The sequence below is a fragment of the Penicillium mononematosum genome (genome assembly GCF_028829835.1).
Source record: "Penicillium mononematosum strain IBT 11891 chromosome Unknown utg000003l:1.0-8172316.0:1.0-8177699.0, whole genome shotgun sequence".
NCBI lineage: Eukaryota > Fungi > Ascomycota > Eurotiomycetes > Eurotiales > Aspergillaceae > Penicillium > Penicillium mononematosum.
Window position 1 is genome coordinate 3,439,184 of NW_026643273.1, and position 24,278 is coordinate 3,463,461.

At 49.8% G+C, this 24,278-nt stretch overlaps 7 protein-coding genes across 7 annotated transcripts; 4 read left to right on the top strand and 3 right to left on the bottom strand.

Moving 5' to 3' along the window:
* Nucleotides 1-13: 13 nt before the first annotated feature.
* On the bottom strand, nucleotides 14-2,314 carry N7519_006289 (putative nucleoside diphosphatase (Ynd1); the record flags this gene model as incomplete). The annotated part of the gene is made up of 4 exons (XM_057293065.1): nucleotides 14-1,974; nucleotides 2,036-2,162; nucleotides 2,217-2,251; nucleotides 2,305-2,314. The coding sequence occupies 4 exons, from the start codon at nucleotides 2,312-2,314 to the stop codon at nucleotides 14-16; spliced, it is 2,133 nt and encodes a 710-aa protein (XP_057147876.1).
* Nucleotides 2,315-3,874: 1,560 nt separating this feature from the next.
* On the bottom strand, nucleotides 3,875-5,530 carry N7519_006290 (ammonium transporter; the record flags this gene model as incomplete). Its single annotated transcript, XM_057293066.1, is given in 7 exon segments — nucleotides 3,875-4,277; nucleotides 4,292-4,554; nucleotides 4,631-4,835; nucleotides 4,852-4,952; nucleotides 5,012-5,192; nucleotides 5,253-5,464; nucleotides 5,519-5,530. The coding sequence occupies 7 exon segments, from the start codon at nucleotides 5,528-5,530 to the stop codon at nucleotides 3,875-3,877; spliced, it is 1,377 nt and encodes a 458-aa protein (XP_057147877.1).
* Nucleotides 5,531-7,436: 1,906 nt separating this feature from the next.
* Nucleotides 7,437-11,000, top strand: N7519_006291 (putative C2H2 finger domain protein; the record flags this gene model as incomplete). The annotated part of the gene is made up of 1 exon (XM_057293067.1): nucleotides 7,437-11,000. The coding sequence occupies one exon, from the start codon at nucleotides 7,437-7,439 to the stop codon at nucleotides 10,998-11,000; it is 3,564 nt and encodes a 1,187-aa protein (XP_057147878.1).
* A 1,470-nt stretch (nucleotides 11,001-12,470) lies between these two features.
* N7519_006292 (putative C2H2 finger domain protein) lies at nucleotides 12,471-14,779 on the top strand (the record flags this gene model as incomplete). Its single annotated transcript, XM_057293068.1, has 5 exons — nucleotides 12,471-12,476; nucleotides 12,544-13,211; nucleotides 13,269-13,532; nucleotides 13,583-14,185; nucleotides 14,245-14,779. 5 exons carry the CDS (start codon nucleotides 12,471-12,473, stop codon nucleotides 14,777-14,779), a joined length of 2,076 nt encoding a protein of 691 aa, XP_057147879.1.
* Nucleotides 14,780-14,979: 200 nt separating this feature from the next.
* Nucleotides 14,980-15,434, bottom strand: N7519_006293 (uncharacterized protein; the record flags this gene model as incomplete). The annotated part of the gene is made up of 3 exons (XM_057293069.1): nucleotides 14,980-15,035; nucleotides 15,096-15,222; nucleotides 15,294-15,434. The coding sequence occupies 3 exons, from the start codon at nucleotides 15,432-15,434 to the stop codon at nucleotides 14,980-14,982; spliced, it is 324 nt and encodes a 107-aa protein (XP_057147880.1).
* Nucleotides 15,435-17,297: 1,863 nt separating this feature from the next.
* Nucleotides 17,298-22,251, top strand: N7519_006294 (chromatin segregase YTA7; the record flags this gene model as incomplete). The annotated part of the gene is made up of 3 exons (XM_057293070.1): nucleotides 17,298-17,649; nucleotides 17,700-19,304; nucleotides 19,358-22,251. The coding sequence occupies 3 exons, from the start codon at nucleotides 17,298-17,300 to the stop codon at nucleotides 22,249-22,251; spliced, it is 4,851 nt and encodes a 1,616-aa protein (XP_057147881.1).
* Nucleotides 22,252-22,773: 522 nt separating this feature from the next.
* Nucleotides 22,774-23,763, top strand: N7519_006295 (Sec63 complex subunit SEC66; the record flags this gene model as incomplete). The annotated part of the gene is made up of 3 exons (XM_057293071.1): nucleotides 22,774-22,879; nucleotides 22,987-23,297; nucleotides 23,389-23,763. 3 exons carry the CDS (start codon nucleotides 22,774-22,776, stop codon nucleotides 23,761-23,763), a joined length of 792 nt encoding a protein of 263 aa, XP_057147882.1.
* Nucleotides 23,764-24,278: the final 515 nt, after the last annotated feature.

The window sequence follows — 24,278 nt, forward strand, 5'->3', positions numbered from 1 at the left end:
CAGGTATGTCACGTTACTCGTCGGTCAGGGGCGTCATGCTGGGCGATTTTTGGTGGGATCTTGTTGGACTGCCAGCTCTTGATCGACGCCCGTTAGTTGTGGGGCCCAGAGCAATGGGAGCCAGGTGGTCCCTGCTCTCCGTCCTGACCACCAAGCCTGCTCTATCCATAGCGATGCCGGAGCCACCGCTGATTCCAAGACCAATCGTCCCGGTTGAACTGTTATCCAACGCATATTTGAAACTAGGGGTGTTGCTATTGCTGCCCCAGCTCGACGCTCGCTTCGGTGGTCCCAGTCTAGCCGAGTCCGCCTCGGAAAGACGTCCACCATCCTCGCTCTCATCGGACTCGATGGCACCAAGCTCGTAATCTTGCGCACCGTCCTCGAGAACTCGCTCGTAAGAGGGGGCGCTTCGACTGATGAACGGTAGCATCGACTTGAGTCCCTTTCGTTTCTTCGGGTGATTGGGGTGCGATGGCCCACCACGGCGTAACACGTTACTCACGCGGTTGAAGATCCGGGATCGACGGCTGCGTCCACACAAGAAGAAGCCGACCATGCCAACAATGAACATGAAGAGGACGAATCCTGGGATCCGGCGCGGGGAATCACCGTCGAACAGCGCGTCATGCCAGTGTTCACTGTGGAAGCTGTCTGAATCCGGTAGTAGCTGAACACTAGGATACTGGAAGTCGGAGGGGATGCCGGGGACATTGCTGCCAAAGCCTACTGGGAGACCTTCTTCGATCTCTAGAGGCACCTGAGAAGATGCGTACAAGACGATCTTGCCCAAAGTCCAACTCACTTCGGTCGAGTCAATCTTGTTGACCGCCTGGAAAGCATCAAGATAGCCCTTTTCTTTTCCATGAGCCAAGACTTCTTTAGTGCCGTTGTGCGAAGAGCCAGTTGTACTCTCCAAACCCACGCGAGGCACTCCAATGCCATCATGTAACATGTTGATGATCCATGACGCTTTGAAGCATACTTCGTAAGCCTTTTGGCGATCAACCTTCTTTCCCCATTTGTGCTGTCCAAGGCCTTGCTCAATGGAGTCCCAGTCTTGAGAACAAAACGTTTGAACCCGTTCTTGATAGGTGTTGAAGTCGTATGCTTTGTCCTTATATCCCATTTCGAAAATCTCGTGAGTGGTGTGCCAGTACTCGCTGATCCCGATAAAATGGTTGACGTCGAAATCGATAGCTGGAACATGGATACCGTTAAGCAGACACGGTTCATCCGCACACGGAGCATCCTTGTCCAGTAATGGGAATGTCTGGCGCAGACATTCGTCGAATTTGCCTGTGCCTAGCAAATATGTTTCCGTTCCGCTCGCCGACGCCACTTTTCCGTCAAGCGTAGTCCGTAATCCACTGGGAAGACATGGGTCAGGCATCTCTTTGATTCCTGGCCCAATTGCCGTCTGCAAAGCCTCCAAATAGCGTCGCCGGGCTTCGTGTACGCCGAACTCCAACCACGAAGTGACAAACACCCTGTGCTCTTGAACGGATCCATCAATGTTCCGCAATCGCAACAATTTGAGGTCCTCGGCATGCTTCTCCGTCTCCGTAACATTCGGAGCGAATGCAATTTGGGCGGATGCGCCACCCATATCAAGGAATCCGTAGGTGTTGTGTCCCTTTCCATGGTCGTGTTTTTCCGGGGCATCAAAGGATCCCATCAGGTAGTTTGTCGCAATCCATCCGTATAGTCCCTCGGTCACGCCCGGAATCACCTGGATGTGAACGCCACAGTCCGGAAGCAGAAACTCCGAGTTTTCACGAGCATAAGAACAGATCCGATCCAGAAGCAATTGTCGCTCGAGATTTCCTAGCAGTCGCATGCCCGCAGTGGCGAGGAGAAATATAGGAGTATCCTTGGCATCCTCGGAAGGGATGATTCCTTTGGCGTGGTCTAACAGTTGAGCGAGATGGTCTGATCCAACCAATTCGGGTCTGTTGGCGAATGAAGAAACACCTTTGGCGTAGGTGGGTTAGTGTCGGGTTGGTGGGTTTGTATTGGCTCGAGCTCGGCTCACCAGGGTGAATCTTCTTCGTCCATTCCTCCTTAGTCTTGATTTCCGGTAGCGACTTCAACTCCTCCACATCGGCGTGCTTTCGCGCAGCAGAATTCCGTAGCCATCGGTAAACGTGTACGCGGGTCCCCTACATGGTTGATTAGTGACATGATTCCAAGTCTCCGGAGCAAATTCGACATACAGACGAGCCCGCGTCCAGGACGACACCATAACGCCCTAATAGAAAGGTCAACTTGACGCATCATAAAAGTCGAGGTGGGACTGCATACATTTGCCCATTTGGACTTTTGATTATTCGCAGATCATGACAGACTTGTCAAAAGCAGAAGACAAGTTTATTCAAATTAAAGTGCAGGAATATGGAGTAAACGAATGACAAGTAAAGAAGACTTGAGAGAGAAGAGAAAGAGGAGAGAGAGACGACCCAAGCCAAGAGAGATAAGGAGACTGCCAAAAGCGGCCTGGACGCGACGACTCCGGGGCGGTACGAAACATGACGGGCCGGACTAGGAATTTTAAGTGGCAACATGGGCCCAGATTGGTCTGAATTCAGGAAAGTGGGGCAATTTATGAATAATTAAACTTCATGTGACCAGATAATCCCTTTTTTTTTGCTTTTCTTTTCTTTTTTTCCTTTTTTTTCCCCTAACTTAAAATGTTATTTTCAATTCTACGTCCACGGGTACGATATACAATAGTAACATCGAATGTCTACAACATTGTACGATCTTCAACGTACCACCTATGTTGTATACTTTATTTTTTCTCCTGCAGATGTGTACACGTCTCACTGCGGCATGCAGACTAATCACGTTGTTTTGATCTTGACAGGGACAGTTCCACTTGAATCTTGACTATCTCAACTTCACTATTTATTAGCGTAGTTAATACATTACCTAGGTATAAGCGGATATGTATTCCAGCTTCGTCATCATGGAATGCAGTTGTGAGAGAAGGACCCTTACCCTCGTACTCCGTACAGGGCTTACACTAAAATGCCGAGAGGGGAGGGTATACGTCAGCTCCTCCCTTCCCCGGCCTTGGAAGCCGATGCGAGATTCGTTGCGTCACTCTGGCGAACAAGGGTATGTCTTGGCAAAGGCTTTTCATAATTTCCTTTTGGCCAGAATGATACGGAGTATAATCCCTGCTATTGTAAAAGAAAAAAGAAAAGAAGACCTCCTTATAAAACGCCTTTCCCATTTATAATATACGACTATCACTTAGTATGGAATATCACCTTACTTCACTCGGATTTAGGCACAAATTGCACGTCACAAGCTTTCTTTTTAGACATCTGCCGCTGTAACATTATGCAAGAGAGATGGCAAAAAGGTAAAAATAAAATTAGAAACATTGGAAGTTAATGAATCCGAGACGGGTTACGGGGTACACTGGGACCTCTGGAATATTGGGCTAAACTTTTGTACCTACATATTACCACCCTATATATACCGCCTGCCCGTTATATACTGTCATGAATACCGCCTCCCCTTTTGAACATACTACCCGGACCATAGGAATATACAGTCAGCCGCTTATCCGGGCGTAGTCTTCTTAATGGTTTCTCAGGTAGTCTTCTCCCGTAGTCTTTTCAAGTGTCTTTTTAGTGGTCTTTTTTAGCAGTCTCCTTAGGTACATACCTTTGACTGCTAACCGTTAGTGCTAAATCACGTGTCTACACGTTAACTATATTAGGAGTTTTAGTCTGACAGAACTGGCGGAATTTGGAGGGCGGTATATCTGGGTACAAAGCTTTAGCCCAATATTTTGGAGGTCCCACTGTCCATGCTCGACATACAATGGGGGTTCAAGTCACGGGACGAGGCTGTAACCCTGTCACTTCTTTTCCTGAGAGCCAACCACTACGGGAACCCGCCCATCAAGCACACTCGATGAAGACCCACTCAGATCGTCGAGCAGCGCCCGCTCACCAATCTGCTCATCGATAAACTGCGCGCGGTCCAAACCAACCATTTCCACCTCCTCATGTACCCGCAACTGCATCCCGGGTATGAACTTGAGAATGTAAAGTAGGATACACGAGACAACGAAAGAATATGCCGAGATAGCACACACCTCAGCCAATTGTTTCCCGACTTGCACTCCATTGCCGTCAATGCCCCCAGTAGCCTCGGTCACGCCATCCAACGCGGCAATAGACTGCGACGCAAAGATCCCGGTAAGGAATGCCCCCACCATCCCGCCGATACCGTGTAGCTTGAATACATCCATCCCTCGTCTATGTGTAACCACTCATTGATGTCTTGAAGGAGGGCGCAGATGACGCTCGTGAGGAACCCGATAACGGCAGCAAGCCAGACGGATACAAATCCAGCGGCTGGCGTGATGCCAACTAGCCCTGCGATTGCACCTTCGCACGCTCCCACTACAGAGAACTTCCCGCGGTGCTTGATATGATCAACCAGAACCCATCCCAGTACCCCCGTGCAAGCCGCAGTGTTGGTGTTAAATGCCGCTAGCATTGCCCGCACGCTAGCATTAAGAGTCGAGCCACCCTAAGAAATAATTGCGGTCAGATTTGATTTTAGGGGGGCGGGGAAAGGAAGACAGAAAGGCACAGGTGTGACATACGTTGAACCCGAACCATCCAAACCAGATCAAGGCCGTCCCCAAGAAGACCAAGGTCGTGTTGTGTGGTTTCGCATGTGAAGTGCGGTCGATATTCTTCCGCTTCCCCAGAACAAAGGCATAAGCCAACGCCGACCAGCCCGATGCGATATGAACCGGGCCGCCGCCGGCGAAATCAAGTGACGGAAGATTATACAACCATCCGTTGCTGTTCCAGGTCCAACAGGCTAGGGGGGCAGTAGACGACGGTCGCCCAGCAAAAGCTGAAGATCAGCGAGGGAATCATGTTGCCTCGCTCGAATGCTCCGCCGACTACGATCATGACCTGCCACAACATTCCATTAACTTTGATTTCGCGACATAGAGTTGTCAGATGTTTCTTACCGTGCACGCGCAGAATAGAAGCTGATAAAAGCAGAATACAATCTCTGGGAGATCGGCCGAGCCAGGTGATGGTGCTACCATCACACCTCTCAATCCGAAGTTCTTAAGAGTTCCAATGAATGGACTTGCATCCCGCGCATAGGTCAACGAGTAACCCCAGAATATCCATTGGAACGTTATTCTGGGGTATTTGTGTCAGTACTATGAACGAGTGGGTTCGGAAGAAGACCTCAACATACACAGCCACAACCATGAACGCCTGGAAGAGTAATGCCAGCGCTGATTTTCTCCGTGCGAGGCCGCTGTAGAGAAGACCAATCCCGGGATGATCAACCAAACGATGAACGAGCACAGGATGATGTAGGTGTAGTTCCACTCGACCCCTACATATTGAACATTTACATCGACCTTGAGTGGATCTCCGCCTGATGGGGTAGACACATTGTATACCGGCTATATTATACGTGTCAGCTGTGCGTAAGTGTCATTTCAATGTGTTAGACTTACAGCGTCTGCCATGATGAGAGATAGAACGGATCGCAATCCTAAATCCCCAGTTCAGGGTGCATAATACATATATACCCTCCAGCAGAGCGGACCTCACAATAGCAAGAAATATAGATTACCAAGCCTCTTATCTATACTATCACAGCAGCCAAGTCTCCATTTTATCAACGGGGAACTTTGAATATATGGTAGTCGCCCACAGTTCATAGGAAATTCCCGACTCTTCAGGATTTCTGACTGTCAAATCCAACATTTATGATAAGGGGACTTGATTCGGTCGGATGTAAGATAAGGATCCGAGAAGGCGTGTTCCGTAGGGTTTCAACCATCCAATTACGCCTTATTTTCGTGTCGACCCGGGATCTTACAACCTTCTAGGGCTTAGGCTCTTGTTATCGCCTATCTTCGCGAGTTTGGGGGATGGTCTTGGCGTGGAGTTTACATTGAACATTGAACAGTCCCGAAAATAATACGGAGGGGTCTATATTATACTAAATGAAGTATTAGATCAAAAGTGAATAGGGTATCAAACAAGGACCGAAATGCTCAGGTATAAATGCCTCCACAGCCCCATCCTCCTCATGTCCCTAATAGTTCCCAATTAATAATACTACATGTACCTAGGTAAACTGTGGACTACTCCACTAAACCATAACTTATAACCCAGATTATGATTCCTTGCATATCTTTACATTATTACATACAATATGAATCTTGTGGTTAGAATAAAAGCTGTGGGGCTTTCTTATTACTTGAGGCTGTGTAGCTGCGGGGCAGAGGGGATCGAAGGCACAGAGAGCGAGTAGCCCAAATTCAGAATTGAATCACTTCAGTCATTTGTTGCATAGAACTTTGAATTTTAGAAGTGCGATCAATTGCATCTTTGACTGAACGAGTTTTGATGTTCACTCATTTGGTACAAGATCTTCAACGAAATTTTTGAAGCCAAATTGAAGATTATTGCAGTTTTGTTGTAACTAGGTGGAATTTTGAATTTGAAAATACCTTGACAGGTTTATTAAGGGATAATCTCATAAACCGTGTGGGGAATGTGAATGCTGCATAAACCGGTTTCATGAGCAAATTCTTTCCTTTCGTCCATATATTCACTTGATTTAGCCATACCATCCAATAATTTCAGCCCTATAATGCTGTGATGGATTGGGAGGCTGAGTCCAGAGGATAAGAATAGAAATGGGAACGCTGTGGCTAGGGCGCCTATAACAATAAACCTAGTACGTATGTACATATATACCTCATATGGAATACTTCATTCCACATATTATCCCATAGTATTCCACAGGTAATCCTTTCTCGATGCGCAAGAGAGGATGCAGCACAGCCACTCTTGCTGCCGTTTCCCGTGAGGCTCCGTGAAAAAGCGGAGCATTTTTGATTCCTGTTTCTTCTTTGAACAAGGCTGACAGGCCGGCAAGACAGGACTAAGATTTAATAAGTTGGTCTTATTGGCCTTATTAGTCTTGGTATTCTTGTTAGTCTTGCATAGAATCACAAGTGGAGGGATGCGCCCGGCGCTTGTTCAGCAGTCCCCCTCACCTCCGATTGATCTTCCGCCCCCATCGGTTCTGCTTCTTTTTTTTTTTAAGTCTTCCTCCTTCATTTACTCTTTGATTTCTCATCGTTGATTTCTACTTCTACTTCTAATATTTGGGGCCTCGTCTGTCCAGTCACAGTCTCCACTGCCTTACGTGTTGGGGGGGCATCAAAGAACACACTAGGACACTAAGTTGTTAGGACAGGACATAACAGGGCAGAGACACGTGCACAACACACTCCAATATAGCTTGGATAGATCATACAAACAACCCCACCCGTGGACTCGATGCTCTTTTAATCAGCTTAATTGATATCCCCCGTTTTCGCGGTCAGTCTTGGGCTAATTGACCGCTATTTGAATATGTCGCGCGCCTCCCCACCCACTCAGGGGCAATCGCCAGCAGATGCCATCCAAGATCGATATGCTCCAGACCCTTACCTGTCAGCCGCATCCGACCCGGAGGAGATCTCCTTCCAGGCCAGTGCTATTCGACTAACGCCAACGCCATCGCGGGGCAGTCCTGGGCAGAGTGCGGGACCTGGCTCATCCCCTCATGAGGATGCCCGGATCGACTCCACAATCCAGGGGTATTTGGACCCGAGAGCAAATGATTATACGGACTTAAGCACTTGCACCTCACCTATTTCTGATACAAGTGTCTTTGTGGAACCAAAAGATATCGAACTGCCTAGTGGTTCTACCTGGCAAAATGAGAATATGCCATCGTACAGGATTGGGGAGAACAATGTGCGCGTCGATCCGCCGTGCGGTTCGTCTATGACACCAGATGCCTTTCACTGGACGAGCTCGGACCACAAACGAAACCCGAGTCCTTCATCTCTGGCAGGTCTAGAGCCTCATGGGAGTTCTAGCACACAGCAATCAATTCCCACTTCGTATCAGTCTGGCCTCGGTGTCTTTAACGCAGGCGCCGAGCCATCGAGACTCAGTGTCACCAACGAGGAGCTGACTACCGAGCTGGCGTCGAGCGCAACCAGGGGAAGAAGCCCCGTCGTCAAGGTTACCACCTTCACTCGAGGCGATTCGCCCGAGGAACGCAGCACATCACCCCAAAGACACCTCAACCGGTCATTTGCGCACCTATCTGCTAGTCCAAGCGAGCTGGAAGACGAAGATGATGGCGATCGTCACTCGGTCTCGTCCGTTCCCGTCAGGCGATCCCAGAACGGCGGATGGATTCCAAATCCATCAACCCATCTAGCTGGCATCGATCCAATGTCCCGCGGAGATGAATTTATACCAAGTCCTAATGAAGTTTATGTTCAGCGAGAAAGGGACGAGAAAAACGAGGACATTTCCCACTGGTCTGTCTCTGTGAGCGCAGCCAACAGTGACGCCGGTGGAGACTCGCGTAGTCCACCGCGCCCACGCCCGCGCCATGTTTCCAGGAGACTTCGAGCCAGGAGTACCGGGGATAACCCTTTGAAACAAGAAGATTATTTTAGCCTAAAATCTCGCACCGGAGACGCATCATTCCCTGGGCCCGGGATATTAGTTCATGAAAGTAGCGACGACCTCAGCGAAGACGAAGCAAGCATTGGCACTTACTCCGACGAGCCCTCGGCCGATGTGGATGAGCCTGGCAGATATGATCGCAGCACCCCCGAGGTCTATGCATCTTTCTCTCCGACCAACGACGAGGAAAGTATCCGTCTTTACCCCTGGCACGATCCCCCTCGCGATACGACACCCAGATCACAAGCGATGCAACCGGACAGTTCTACCGACGCTATGATAGCTTTTAACAAACGTGTACGGGATCTCGAAACGGCATCGCTGGCAGCAACAATTGATAACAATAGCATTATCAATGTTGGTACATCTCTCGAGAACTTTTCTTTAACCGAACAACCCAAGAAACGCACCAGTCTGTTTAAGCGTCAATTTCTGCAGGCATCCTCGAAACTGAAGCGCCAAGCATCTGACCTTTCCATCGGTCAATCTAATAGCTACCCCGGGCTTCCGCAGCGTGATACAGAGGATTCACCGGCAAAACCGAGTTACTCACCACGAAACGTGTTCTTGCACCGTCGTCATTCGCGGTCGCCAAGCTTGAGCAACGCACTTCTTTCAATGACCAGCCAAATGGCCGCTGTCGGGGGTAGCCAGCCCGTGCGAGCAGTGTCGCCTGCGCCCTCGCCTAATCCGGAGAGGAGTTCCTTGAACATCCAATTCAAAGGCCGAGGTCGAAGCAGAAGCGAGATCCCCCGACCAAGTAGCCCGGGGCTAGTAAATCTTATGACCGCTCATGGTGGACCACCAGTCGCAAACATCACATCGCCTCGAGTCAGTTCGGACACCGACCAAACACCCAGAAGTACACCTCTGGGCACTGAAACCGGAGGCGCTGAAGATGAGAATGATGTTGAAATCAGCAATAACAAAGGCGTCGTTATGGATTTCCCTGCCGTTCAAAGTCTCCCAGTGCCAACAATCGAAGGGTTCAAATCGCAGATCATGCAGTTGAATCCAAGGCTTGAGCCGGCTTTGATTCACCGCCTGGCACATGAACAAAATCGTCGATACAAGATCTTGGTTGATCTGCAGCAGAAGCATTCTATTGCAGCTGCCAACCACAAGTGTAAATCTGGCGACTTTTGTACGGTTCAGGGAGGGCAACCCACTCTGCTGCAGGACCCCAAGGCCCCGAACGATCCCGAGGCAGGACAGATCCAGTTCCAAGTGACAAGTCTCAGTTATGGACACGAGCAACAATATTCTCCAGGCGACAGTACTGGGGCCGCGGCACCATTCCCTCCTGGTGTGCCCCTTCCTCCGGTCACTCGTCTTCCCGCGCGGTTTGAGTGCCCCATTTGTTTTGAGGTAAAAACGTTTCAAAAACCATCAGACTGGTCAAAACACGTCCATGAAGATGTGCAGCCATTTACCTGCACCTTCCCCCACTGCACCGAGCCAAAGTCATTCAAACGTAAAGCGGACTGGGTTCGCCATGAGAACGAGAAGCACCGGCACTTGGAGTGGTGGACCTGTACATTCCCAGAGTGCAACCACAAATGCTACCGCAAGGACAATTTTGTTCAGCATTTGGTCCGGGAACACAAAATGCCAGAGCCCAAGATCAAAAAGACGGGTAAGGCTCCTGGCACTGTGGATGCTGAAACTGTGCCGAATAGCCGAAGGGAGCAGGAGCTTGATCGATTATGGCAAATGGTCGAAGAATGTCGGCATGACACTGCACAAGCCCCCCAGGAGGAGCCATGCCGGTTCTGCGGGAATGTCTGTAGCGAGTGGAGAAAGTTGTCCGTCCACCTTGGCAAACACCTGGAGCAGCTAGCGCTGCCCGTTTTGCGATTAGCGAAGCCGAGTAACGCTCCAACCATTGTCGCCAACCCCAGCCAAGTGGAGCCGATTCGCGGATCATCGGCCGCAACCTATCCCTCTGTCACGCCATATCACCCTGGTCACGAAGTAGCCGAGACTGCCTCGACCCATCTGCAGCCGCAGTATGCGATCCGAAACACTAGCACGCCCGCTAACCCTGCGTTCTCAATCAACAACGTTCCGCTGACAAATTATCCCACCATCTCCGACGGCGAACTTTCCATGGAGCCTGAGTCCATGACGGACTCACTTACCCCTGATCAGTTCCCAGGGTACACGCACGCGACGGGCCAATTCGGCCAAACTACGCTCCACCCCGCTCAGGCCCAGGCGTATCCCCTGCATCAGAACTCGGTGACATACCCACCGCCTTATAACGCCGTTCCGAGATCGAGATCCCCCGAGGCAGATCTCATGCTGCAACACTCGTATCCTCTCGCCCAGTTTCTCCCTCATCCCTCTCTGTACCCCGATGGGAACTACCCTGCTTACCAACCCATGGAGTCCAACATCCCCTACAGCTCTGCCACCTACTCTTCTGGGTGTTCATCCCGAATGTGATTATAGATACGATGCTCCCCTGAGATCGCCTTCCCCCCTTTCTTTCTTCTTTCTTTACTGTCTATTCCCCTCCCCCGTTCTATTGTCAATTTCCCCACCTCAGCTGCATCATAATAGATGGCGCGTGATCAGTAGAGGGGATTCCTGTACCATTTTTCCAGCATCAGGAGAGTTATGCAAGCAGTTCCCAATCTTGTGCATTTCTGGAATGATGACTAGATGATGATTTAATTTAACATGCTCCTTCTCTCTTTCTTTCTTTTTTTTTTAAAAAAAAAAATGTGCCTCCAATCTGTACATATTTCGGGCGCCCAGGAATTCTGTTTCAGACCGAATGGCGTATTTGCTAAACGGCGATGTGCATGGCATATGAGAGATCAGATTTATGTTTTGGCTTTTCCTCTTTTGTACTAGGCTGTTCCCACTTGCACACTGGTTCCACGGTTCGTAAGAACATAAAGACATCTGGAAGATCAACAATGGCCGAGACATACTATCCGTCAGGTTAAGATTATAAAACCCAAATACTCCAAGTGTCGTTTCAAAGTTAAACAACCCTTGACTCCTAAATCTGAAACTACACAATATGTACGGAGTACCGCGTATAAACGTGCGCATTTATCTTATTTATCCCTTGCCGAACGAACATGGCAAGCGAGCATCGGCGTCGATCAGCCTTGCTGATCGTCTGTCCTGTCACAGCCCAATCTGGTCCTTGCTTCCTTGCAGCTCCCTCTTCCCCTTTAGAGACTTATCGTAAGATCTTCATCGGGGGCTGGAATTGTCTTGCATGCCTCGTGCAGGGGGACTAACGACATTTATATATGCGTGTGAGTATGAGTGCGTGATACGTGTAAACTATGGATCTATGTGGAATTATGTTGTATGTTAGAAGCGGGCTAAGCCAACCCCGGGAGATGAGTGTGCGAGTGTCGGCCGATCGTGAACCGGACGACCTCGGGAGGCCTAGGGTTAGGGTGACCTTTGGGCCGTTATTGGATGTTAACTATCAGCCTCATGTTTTTGGTATGGAAGATATCATCATACTTTTGGGAATAGCCCCGTCCAAATTAATATTTACCCGGGCGAAGGGGCTGTGCAATCAAGGGATGACATGTTGCATTCTACGCTGGCAACACGCGAGGGTGAACTTTGTCTTAGCTTTTCCCTCTCAAATTTGCGTTTTGCTTTTTTTATTATTTCTTCCTTTTTTAGCTTTGTATTCTTTTTGAGCATATTCCTAATTATGTTTAACACATTCCAACCCTTGAATCGCCTATCGCGTGGTGAAGTCAACCGGCTCGGGGCGAGGGTGTGGAGCTTGCGTGTCTCTCGCGTGTAGGGTTTGGCATTTGCAGCTGCATCGTGAGTCTTTTAATACTGTACCCCTCCCAATTTGACTGGCTTATTCTCTTTGGACTCGACGAAATTTACCACTCTCTTTATATTAAAAGACCTTAGTATATTGTCATGGAGGTTCGTGCCCTGCTTACTCTATTCACCCCGCTCTCCACACGAATCGATCATAATCTAACTCCACCAGGAAACAAAGCTGGACTGGAATGACTCCACAGATGTCCTTCAAGGCATCATGGTTGGACACGAGGGACATGATCTGTCCGATCCTAAATCCTCAAATCTCCCTTTTGATGCCACAAACCCACTACTAGACCTCCAACTCGGATCGCTCGATCCAACACTTAACCATCCACTCCTAAGCCAATGGGCTTCACACCCCCGAGACCTATATTATTCCCAATACACTCACTCCCGCCTGACAGGCGACCAAGATGCCTGGAATCCGCTGCTGGCCACCGGTGTCCCGGCCACGTCCATCTCGCATATGAACATGCCTGCCCAGATGCCCGACCAGGACTGCTGCTTCTCACATCACTACAGTGAGCCCTCTGAGGACGGGAGTCAGTATATTGATAGCTATCACTCTACTGATTCCGGGTATGGTGGGACCAGCTGTACAACGCAATCCGTTGTTGCTTCGTACAGCGTGGATTCCTCGAGCCCGCAGATCGACATGACAGATAATATGTCCACCGAGTCGGGGCCTTCGTTTGATCATCCCAAGTATGGGTCTGTGTCTGGGCCATCGTACACATCGGAATTTGTGGGCTCTCCGCAGCAGTTGGTTGATGCCTCGATGCGATGCGAGCATCCATCGTGCAAGTGGGTGGGGAAATGCCCTTCAGACAAAAGGTACGTCTTTGTAGGTGTGATTTGAGCATTGTAATAGCAGGAAATTGACTTCCACAGGAAACACGAGGCTCGTCACAAGAAACTCTTCAAATGCGACGTGCCCAACTGCCCACGGAAGGACGGATTTGGCACCATTAACGATCTTGCCCGTCATAAGAAATGCGTTCACAATAAAGAGCCCGAGCGTGGGCCCAAGATGATGTACATGTGTTTCGGGACAAACTGCCCACGCCCGAATAAGAGGTGGCCGCGCCTGGATAACTTCAAGCAACATCTGAACCGCATGCATCATGAAGAGGATGGGGATGTACTCCTGAAAAAGTGAGTTCAAAATGAAACATGCAATGTTCCAATCATTAATTCATGAACAGGTCTATGGATTGGTATGAAAAAGTCATCCTCCGACAACCCGAACAGAACTTCGACGGGCGTAGCTCAAGAGATGAGTCGGTATTAGAAGCGGAAGACGGGGCGTCAGTCCAGTCAACCGCTGATCTCGAGCAGGAATACAGCTCAATGTCTCAGCAGAGGACTGATATTTTCACGTTTGGTGCTGCCACGCCGAGACCTCCTCAGCATGGTGTGCCGTCTCTTGCAGACTCAACATCACAATTCCCCGCTTTGGGCTCCTTGGGTCTGGCAAAGAGCCAAGATCCATCCGCTGAACGCGGTATCACGAGGCCGGATGGATCGCTTGCAGACGCAGCTGATAACTTGATCAACGCTATGACGAAAATGATGAACAACCGCGGGCGGAGATCAAGTCAGAATATTGACGAGGGGATCGACATTGAAACCGACGCTGCTCAGCTCTCCCAGCCCCAGCGGCAAATGCTACAGAGGGTCCTTTCGGTGGCCTTGGAACGATTATCCGACGACAATGAAGCCACCGTACAAAACCCTGATACCGAAAAAAGTGGCTGGTTCCAATGTGACGCGTGCCCAAAGCGGACCCGGCTTCGCTGTGAGATGAAGTAAGCCACCCCTGACTCTTCCATATTATTATCCGGGTATTAACCACAGACGTCATCAGGAAGCACCAGAAGCGTCACGAACGACCTTACGGCTGTACATTCCCCCATTGCGCCAAATCGTTTGGCAGCAAAGCCGACTGGAAGCGCCACGAGAGCTCCCAGCATCTCGGTGTGCCAAGTTGGTTCTGCACAGAACACGATGCGCAAACAGGCGCCTCATGCGAGCGGCTATTCTATCGACCCGACACATATACCCATCACCTGCGCCAGCATGGGATTCATGAATGTCACCTCGCCGCTTCGGCTGGCAATAACCGGCTCGATCTGGCCGGCCAGACACATTTCTGGTGCGGGTTCTGCAACCAGAGAGTCCCACTAAAGAACCATGGCCCTGAGGCCTTAGATGAGAGGTTCAATCATATTGACATCGAGCATTTCAAGAAAGGCGAGAGGGGCCAAGACTGGCGGTTCCCGTCTTCATCGCTCGAGGGAGACGAGATGGATCAGACCAAGGATGTTGCAGTACAGAGGGTTGGACACAGTCGGAAGGCTGCAACTACTGGCGAGCGGAAGCGCAAGTACACTGCTGCATGACATGTCAGGGTTCTTGAATCCTGGTTCCGTAATATAATAAGAATATTCTGCAATGTTTGGTTTATGGGATCATCAAGACAATGTATCCCCAAGTCTGAAAGTGCCATAGCATTATTCAAAGCCACAATACAATATGGTGCTGAGCATCAATAAAACACAGTATGGTACAGATTTTCTCAAGATATTTCTCAAGATCGGGTTCATTTCTGGGTGCTAGTAATCTCCCGGGCCTCTTTCTCTAGCACGGCCACTTGCTCTGCGGGAGGGGTGAGCGACATGTATGATGGGGTAATGCATTGATTTTATTAGGTCTTACTATTCTTAGCCACCTTGATCTCATCCATCTCCAACTTCAACCAGGTCCAATAAAGGACTTGATAGACGAACACGCCCCCCAAGAAGACCTTGGCGAAGGGACCAGTGAAGGTTCGATATTGGTTCATCTGGACAGAAAATCAGAAAACTGCAATTTAATATTGCGGTGCTGTTAAAGAAAAAGAAAACATATACGTACCCCTTCCTTGTACGCACTTGGCTTCTGTGTTGAGTTGAATATGGCTTGTGTGGAGGTGAAGGTGCGTCGGCTCATGGGAGCTCGAGCAGACTGAGAAAACACCACAGCCGACATAAACCGACGAGCTGGCTGCGAAAGCATATTGTGATTTCAAGAGTTGCTTTCTTTCTCGTTGATACCCGAGGAGACTAGCCAGGGTGATGTTGAAGTTCGCGTTCCATTTCGGGGTTAGCGGTCTTGGCATATATTCCTCAGGTGTCAATTTATTACACTGGTGCTTATATCAAGAACCCTTTTTTCTTGCTTTTTCTTCCCCATCCAACTCCGATTTCTTCTAGGGTTTTGTCAATTAGCGTTTTGGAAGTCGGCGCTGTGAGCGTGGCTGTGGATGTTGCGAAAAACGCGAGTCTACTCCTGGAGGAAATATGGGAGTCGGGCACTGCACCACTGGGTGTGGGTGCTGCTCCAACTTTCGAGGATGTGAGCTCACTAAAACAGAGATGGGCGATATTAGGCGTGCGCTGCGGGCGACTCTCAAGTATTCGGATAGGGCATATCTTCTCACATTGTCACGCGCTTATTTGTTAAGGGAGGAGAAGGTCAATCCTGCTGACTCGGCGCCGAAGTCGTCCAAATGGAGTAAAATCACGGGAAGGAAGTAGATACTCGTGGAAAGATGCTATTGGCACTATTGCTTAGGTTTGGAGATTCAACGGTTGAGCTGTATAGTACATATAGTCAACCGAATCCATTGCAATTATACAAATTATTATCCTTCTAGGGAGAAGAGAAGTAGTATTTGATGTCACGATGGCAACGAAACGCAAAGAGGCCTTGTCAAGGTAGATATTGGAGAGTCTCTATGGCTTTCATCGGTGCTGTAGTGAGACATGGGTGAAATGATATCGATATGAATGTCATTATATCAAAGTAGGAGATCAAGAATAAGCCAAATTGCATCAGAAAGACGGCATTATATTCTTAATTGGCTTAATAAATGGGCGTGCTAGATGAGTAGTATGTCCACCTAGGTGTAGATCTACCTAGGTAGGTAGGTATATTGTAGGCAGCACCTGGGCACGAGCCACTGCTGAGTCAGCGGCACATGATATCAGGTCCGGTCCAAAGCGTCGCAGAAAAAAAAGACAACGCAAAGGAAAAACCAAAGGGCCCTATTCTCGTCTTCTTCATGTCCCATATTGCCCTCTGACACCTCCTGTCATCATTGTATCATGTCATTCCCCACGCATCCATCGATCCTGAATGTGCCGTATTGGGACATCAAAATGGTCGAAATAATCCATTCAGCTAATTCAGGAGGAGAATGGAGTACTACAATAGCTCGATTCATGGGGGCTTGATTCATGGGCTAAAGGGTGACAATGGCTATTGAAGCAATTCCCATTGGGAGAGGGTGGCACGTGCGCTTTATTGACTAATTCATGCGCCACAATAAGTGGCTAATACATTCAGGCAGTCAGCCCCAATGAGCGCGAGCCCTTCCGCCCTTCTTCCCTGAAGTCTTTGTCACTCGAGTTCCCATCGTCTTCTACTTTCTTTTACTTTCAACAATTCTTCCCGTCTACTGCGCATTTGACCTGGTGGCTGACAGCTTTCCAACACTTTTGTTTTCCCACGCGTTCCCGAGTCCGTGAGACCCTTCCACCTCTGCCCCAATTGCGCTCCACCACCGTGCCGTCTCCGCTAACATATTGATCAGCAATTGTCGGGAAGAAAGTATCAAGGTTGCTGCTGTGACAGGCATATTCTTTCCCATTGATCGAGTGGTCCAGCTGTTGCTGGCGACAACTGAACCATTCGTAAGTGTTGTCCTCCTGCCCACATCGCGCAACGTCAACGATCCGCCTTTTTACATCTTTGTATCTTCCTTGTTATGTGGGCCCTTGGCCCCCTTGACTGTGTATCCATTGTACTTTCTTAATTGCGGCGGTTTGTGCTGACTTTGCGGTTTCAAAGTGATCCCCTAATCACCAAAACTACACCATGGCTCGTGGCGCAAAGCGTACCCTGGACGAGGTCGCCAACAAGTCCGACTCCGACGACGAGGACTATAGCGACCACGCTCACTATTCGCGTTCGACCGGCCGGAAGTCGAAGGCCAGCCCCAAGAAAAAGTCGCGGCCGGCCCCAAAGAAGAGACGGCGCAGCTCGGACGACGCCATCACCTCGGACGAGGAAGACCTGTCCGAGGATTTCGACTTCGATGAGGTGGAAGAAGAATTGGAGGAGGAAGTTGAACGCAATGTTAGAGGAACGGCTCGTCGACGAACCACCCAGAGCCGTCGCCCGCACTATGAGGAACCCGATTCGGAAGACGAGCTGCTCAACGATGATGGTGAGGATGAGGCTCGAGCTTCTCCTCCACGCAAGAGCACCGTCCTCAAGTTGAAACTCCCGCCAATTACTTGGCCTTCTCCAAACGTGTAACCCGCCGTACCCGTGACGCTTCCGAGGATATCTACGCCCTTACCAACTCTGGTCGTCACGTACACACTGTTGAGCGAGGCACACATACTCCGGAAGCCGAGATTCCATCCCCGTCTCGACGCTTTGCCAGAGCCGACCGCATGGCCAAGCGCACGATCATTGATGAAGAGGATGAAGACGCCGAGGGACACGAGGATGACGAGGATGTCATCAACGAAACGACTATCCAGGGCTCGCAAATGGAGGAATTGGAAAGTGACGTGCCTCAGGGCGGCGCTAAAGGTGATACATTGCCAGTGAATGATGGAGACCACGACCCAGTTGATGAAGAAATGCCGGATGAAGACGTTGTCCCTGAATCAGAAAATGGCGATGCGAAGAACGATCATTCCGAAAACACAGATGAACTCCCAACAACTCGGCGACGAGGCAGGCTCTCCCACGAGCAACCTCTCGAGGAGAATGCCGCGCAAGACGCTGAGACGAATGAAGAATCGCAGCTACGTCGATCCAGCCGTAAGCAGCCGTCTCGAAGCTCACAGCGCAAAGCCAAAGATGAAGAAAGTGATTTCGAGCCAGAGGAGCCATCGAATGATGAGGAGGAAGAATCGGAGCCTGAATCGCGTGCCTCTCCTCGTAAAGAAAGTCAAGCTCGCGAGGAAGCCGAGGATAGCTCTGCCAGTCGGCGCCCTGGCCTGCGTCAACGGCCTTCGCGGACCCGTGCACCCACAGAAGAGGCAGAAGAACTCGCCGAAGAATTGGAAGACCTTACTGGCCGTACCCGTCGCCGTGCGAAACAAGCGGTCGTGTACGAGAAACCGCGTCGCAACCGAAAGAATGTTGATTATCGTATCATTCGACCTGAAATGCTTCAGCCTAATGAAGATACCGACAATGAAGTGATCGGGTCTCCATCCCGACGTGGCCGTGGAGGAGGAGGCTGGCAACGCACTTTGTTCTCCACTTTAGGCCCATTCGGTGGCGGTGGTAATTCAGCAATTCTCGGTGTTCCTGGTGGCCCTACTGCAGTCGGAGGGGCGGACAGCGACAGCAGTGACGACGAATGTGTCCAACAGCCAAACCGTGCTCCTGGTGTTGGAGTTGCGGTCACACACAACCAGTCGGCTGATCCTGCTCAGAACTCGGCCGGCACGCCTGCAAACCTTGGCAAATTCAACAACAAGCAGGCTTTGGCTGATGCGGATCCTCTGGGGGTTGACATGAATGTCAATTTTGACCATGTTGGTGGTCTGCAAGGGCACATTGACCAGCTGAAAGAAATGGTTTCTTTGCCGCTTCTGTACCCAGAAATCTTCCAGCGTTTCAAAATTACTCCTCCTCGCGGTGTTTTATTCCATGGTCCTCCTGGCACCGGAAAGACGCTCATGGCTCGGGCTTTAGCCAACAGCGTCAGCTCAGAAGGACGCAAGGTCACATTCTACATGAGAAAGGGCGCGGATGCATTGAGCAAATGGGTCGGTGAGGCTGAGCGACAACTTCGACTTCTTTTCGAAGAAGCTCGCAAGAACCAGCCCAGTATCATCTTCTTTGATGAAATTGACGGTAAGAGAGGCCTTTTAAGCACATGGTTGACAATTGCTAATCTTCTATATCAGGTTTGGCCCCCGTGCGATCGAGCAAACAAGAACAAATTCATGCCTCGATTGTCTCGACACTACTTGCTTTGATGGACGGCATGGATGGTCGTGGTCAAGTGGTTGTCATCGGTGCTACCAATCGACCTGACTCTGTTGATCCTGCTCTTCGCCGGCCTGGTCGTTTTGACCGTGAATTTTATTTTTCATTGCCTAATATCGAGGCACGTCGTGCTATTCTCGATATTCACACCAAGGAATGGGATCCTCCTCTCCCAGACAACATCAAAGACGAACTGGCGGACATGACCAAGGGCTATGGCGGTGCTGACTTACGAGCGCTTTGCACTGAGGCTGCAATCAATGCTGTACAAAGAAGATACCCCCAAATCTACAAATCAGACCAAAAGCTCGTGATTGATCCAAAGACAATCGATGTCGCCCCGAAAGATTTCATGCTGGCAATCAAGAAGATGGTGCCCTCTTCAGAGCGGTCTACCTCATCTGGTGCGACTGCCCTCCCTCCGAACATTGAACCTCTACTTCGTCATCCATTGTCCGAAATCAAATCTTTGCTGTCCGAGATCCTTCCACAGCGGAAGAAACTTACTGCTCTCGAAGAGGCTCAATATGAAGAGCCTGATGATGGTGGAGGCTTCAGCCGAGAGCTCCTTTTGCAGGAGTTTGATCGCTCGCGTGTTTTCCGGCCCCGACTGCTCCTTCGGGGCCCCCATGGTATGGGCCAGCAATACCTCGCGGCCGCGTTACTGCATGTGTTTGAGGGCCTGCATGTGCAGGCCTTCGATCTCCCCACTCTGCTAAGTGACTCAACCCGCTCCCCAGAGGCAGCTGTCATCCAACTATTCACGGAGGTCAAGCGACACAAGCCGAGTGTGATTTACATCCCAAACATTCAGCTGTGGTTCCAGACCGTGGGACCTACCGTCATTTCTACCTTCATGGGTCTTTTGCGGTCGGTGCCACCTTCTGATCCAGTTCTTTTGCTTGGTATTCTTGAATCACAAGAAGAGGAAGTGGATGAGGGTCTACTGAAGAATATGTTCGGGTTTTCCAAGAAGAACCTGTTTGATCTATCTGCTCCAAATCATGACGCGCGTCGCGAATTCTTTGGCAAGATCATTGAATTCGTGAAGACTCCTCCGAAAGGATTCCCGAACCCAGAAAATCGCAAACTTCGTCAGCTGGAACAATTGGAAGTCGCGCCACCTCCGCCTCCCAAGCCTGAGGCAGAACTCACCAAGGAGGAGATCAAGGCTCAGAGGAAGAAGGATTACATATCCTTGAACCTTTTGAAAACCCGAATTCAACCTATCATGGATCAGGTCAAGAGGTATAAGCGTTTCAGAACGGGCGTGATCGATGAATCTCAAATCCGATACTTGTGGGAGGAAGAAAACCCCAACATTGTTACCAGTGATCTTCCCCCGGATCAACAAAATACCTACCGGCCTTATGAGAAAGCATACGACAAACATGGTGTGTTGGGTCTCCGTGAAACTGCCACCGGGAAGTTCTACTACAACCTGGAGATTGTGACAATTGAAAAACGCCTTGCAAACGGATACTACAAACGCGCCGTCGACTTCGTGGCGGATATCAAGCGAATGGTCAAAGATGCTCGTCAGACTGGTGACCCGGAACGCATCCTGCGATCAAGTGAGCTTTTGACTAATGTCGAAGTTGATATTGCCGGTGTTATGGTAGCCGAACCAGCTCTTATGGCAGAATGTGAACAGGTCTATCTGCGTGAGATGGCACGCGAAAAGGAGGCCGCGGAGCGTGAGAAACGTGCGCAGGTGGAGAACGCAGCTCCCATTTCTGAGCCTACCAATGTGCCGCACGACAACACTGAATCAGGCTTATCGACTGGCCCAGTTCAACACGGCGAAGTGTTCGCCGACAATGGGGATGATAAAAAAGCCGCTTCGCGCCCCGTGACTCCTACATCCCAGTTCAAGAGTTTCCGCAATGGAGATCATTACGGGGGTGGTTCGGATCTAAACGAGTTTGGTTCCCATGCTGTCGGCGCGAGCAATGGCACCCATGGAGATGGAGACGGTGACATTTTCATGTCCAATTCTGAGGATCACTCGGGTAGCAAGGATACACAGGGAAGCTCATTCGGGCCATCTGCACAGCCCAAGCCTCCTTATTCCCACACTGCACCTTCTCAGCAGATTCGTCGAGAATCCGGTCTTTCCAGCTTTTCTCAGCGAGGCCCCATGACTCCAATGGCCCCGGGATCTCAGCCAGCTGATTACACCAATGAGGCATCCACTACTCAGACGACGTCTGATAAGAAGTCCTCTGAACATTTGTCGAATCAAAACTACCACACTCAAAGCCCTCATGTCTCAAGAACTGAATATCCCGACCTTACTCCATACCCCGATCGCGTGTCGCAGGAAGACCACCTGCCCGACACCCAGCAAAACGACAGCAGCCAGCCTTCTCCCCATCCCCGGGACTCACTGCTTAGCAATGCAGACACCCAGGAGAACAGTGGTTTGAATGGAAGCCAGTCGCAGTCGAAGCCACAACCCCCGCTGTTCGATGCACCCAACATGCCAGCAACGAGTGCTTCGGCTAACTTGCAATCGATTCTGAACGAAGGACCCCATGAGCCATTCGTCCTCGATCTTGAGGTTGTTGAGCGTCTGCACACGCAACTAACCCTGTCAACCAGTGGATTTTCAGTGGAGCAGCTGGAGCAAATCAACACCAATTTGATGGACTATGTGTGGCACATGCGTGGAGAATGGAACCGTACTCGTGTCGCCGATGGTCTCGGTAAAACATACAATGCAGTCCTGGAAGACATGCAGGAGATGCAGGAGATCGGGCCCATCAGCCAACAGACCAAGGATATCTTGGCCAACCTGAGTTTCCAGTGAGAGCTGTGTGATGGGTATTCTGTACTTTCACCCTTTCTTTTCTTTTTTCTTTTCCCTTTTCTTACTTTGTCAATATGTTGACTCGGTTCATATTCCCCTTTGATCTGGCGATGGTTTTTCTTTGTGGCGGGATGGATAGGAGGAGCAAATGTGTCAATTACCCAATTTTCTTAATTGTTCATGCAAAAACTAGTTTCAGCGGGTTATTTTGACATGGGAAATGTATGTAGACTATGAGAATAATGGTCTTAAAATATGTTCTCTTCATAATTGTAACTCTTATAAGACAACAAGACAACATAGTTAACCTGTCGATGTATACACTTTTATATACTTGAGAGTGAACATGTGACGTGACCCACTAAACACCCTGGCCTTTCGAGACACATTTCGCACTTCAAGGCCCTTTCTTCATTTCAACCTTCACACTAGTAATGACAGCTTGACCATCTCTATCTCTTCTTTCCCGGACCTTCAATCCCTCCTCCCTCCATATACTGCCCTAAAAACCACATCGCCGCAATGTTCGACGTGGACTGGCTCAGTCTTGCCGTCCCAATCGCCTACCTAGGCATTCTCTTGGGATCACTTGCCACATTCTCCTCCCTCTACCGCAAGCGCAAGGCCCGTATGTGAAAATCCCTAGGAAGCCCCAACCTCTCCAACATCCGACCCTTTCGCGCGATGTGTCCAGTTGTCCTAAGAAGCTAATATCTGATTCCTGCGTTATTCTAGACAAGGCAGCATCTCTAGAGCCATGGTTCCCTGCCCACCTGCAGCGCGACATCTACTTTTCTCTCCTCCACCTTGAACCCTCAACAACTTCCACAAAAGAGAAGAAGGCCCCTGCCGTCCCCGACTCTATCTTCAAGGCTTCTCTTCTCCGCCGCGCAGCTGAAGACATCCGTCGTATCATGGCCCTGCGCAGCCAGAAGCAAGCTCTCACAACGCTCGTCCAACGTGGTAGTGTCGGTGATGATCTCTGGCAGCGATTCCAGCGCGCGGAAAAGGAGATGGAAGATGAGGTCAAGGACGTGGTTACAGAGGTATGATAAGACTCCGTTGCCTGGCGCGAATAAGCTATTGTTTTCGAAATGATTGTATGCGTTTCGTGCTTTGCTAACCAAAGTCAAACAGGCGAACGCCTATGTCCCCGGCTGGGGCCAGACTATCTTCCAGTCCGCCAACGAAATGATGAATAACGATATCTACCGCAAGCGCATGGACGATCAACAAAAGAAATTGGAAGAGGAGCGCCAGTGGTGGAGTAAGAAGAAGACGAGTATCCAAGAGGGATTCATGAAGGAGTTGAATGAGGGCTCGACCGCTTCTACCGACGAGGCTAAGACTACCAACACCACCACCAAATCGTTTGAGGCATCCACGACTCCTGCCGCTGGTAATTCTGTCCAGGGCAGTGATGATGATGCTGTCCTGGTGGAGGCGGACACCTCGAATACCCCTGCTTCTTCGCCAAACGCGAAGAAGAAGAAGGGCAAGGGCAAGAAATAGATATGAATTTCTTTTCCCCCCTGTTACTTGTACTTTTATCTGAGGTTCAAAATACACTCCTTGCTAGTGGTTTTGGGGCTACGGATTCTGCATGAGGAATTTACATTATTATACCAGTTATAGGTTGAATACTCAAAATGAACCTATCAAAGCACCTGTTTTGGTCAAATATACCGTGAGCCGGCCAATTTAAGGCCAAATATCCATGGATAGTTTTACACGGGTTTAGTCACTGGTCGATAAATACCTGAACTTCCAAGGTTCTTTGCTCTGGTCGCCACCGAAGCATATTGTGCATCGATTTAGAGTTGCTGCTATTCTAATGCGAACGTACCTTTCATATTAAAGAAGTCTATTAATCTACTAACATAGCAACCGTTCTATGGCATCCCTCCCACTGGTCTAAGAGGCGTAACCATCTCGTAAAATATGGATATCGGTTTGAGTGAATTGCAGGGCATAGTAGCAGGTTGAACGACAACGTTTAGAAAGGTGATTCAGGCGAAATTATGCCA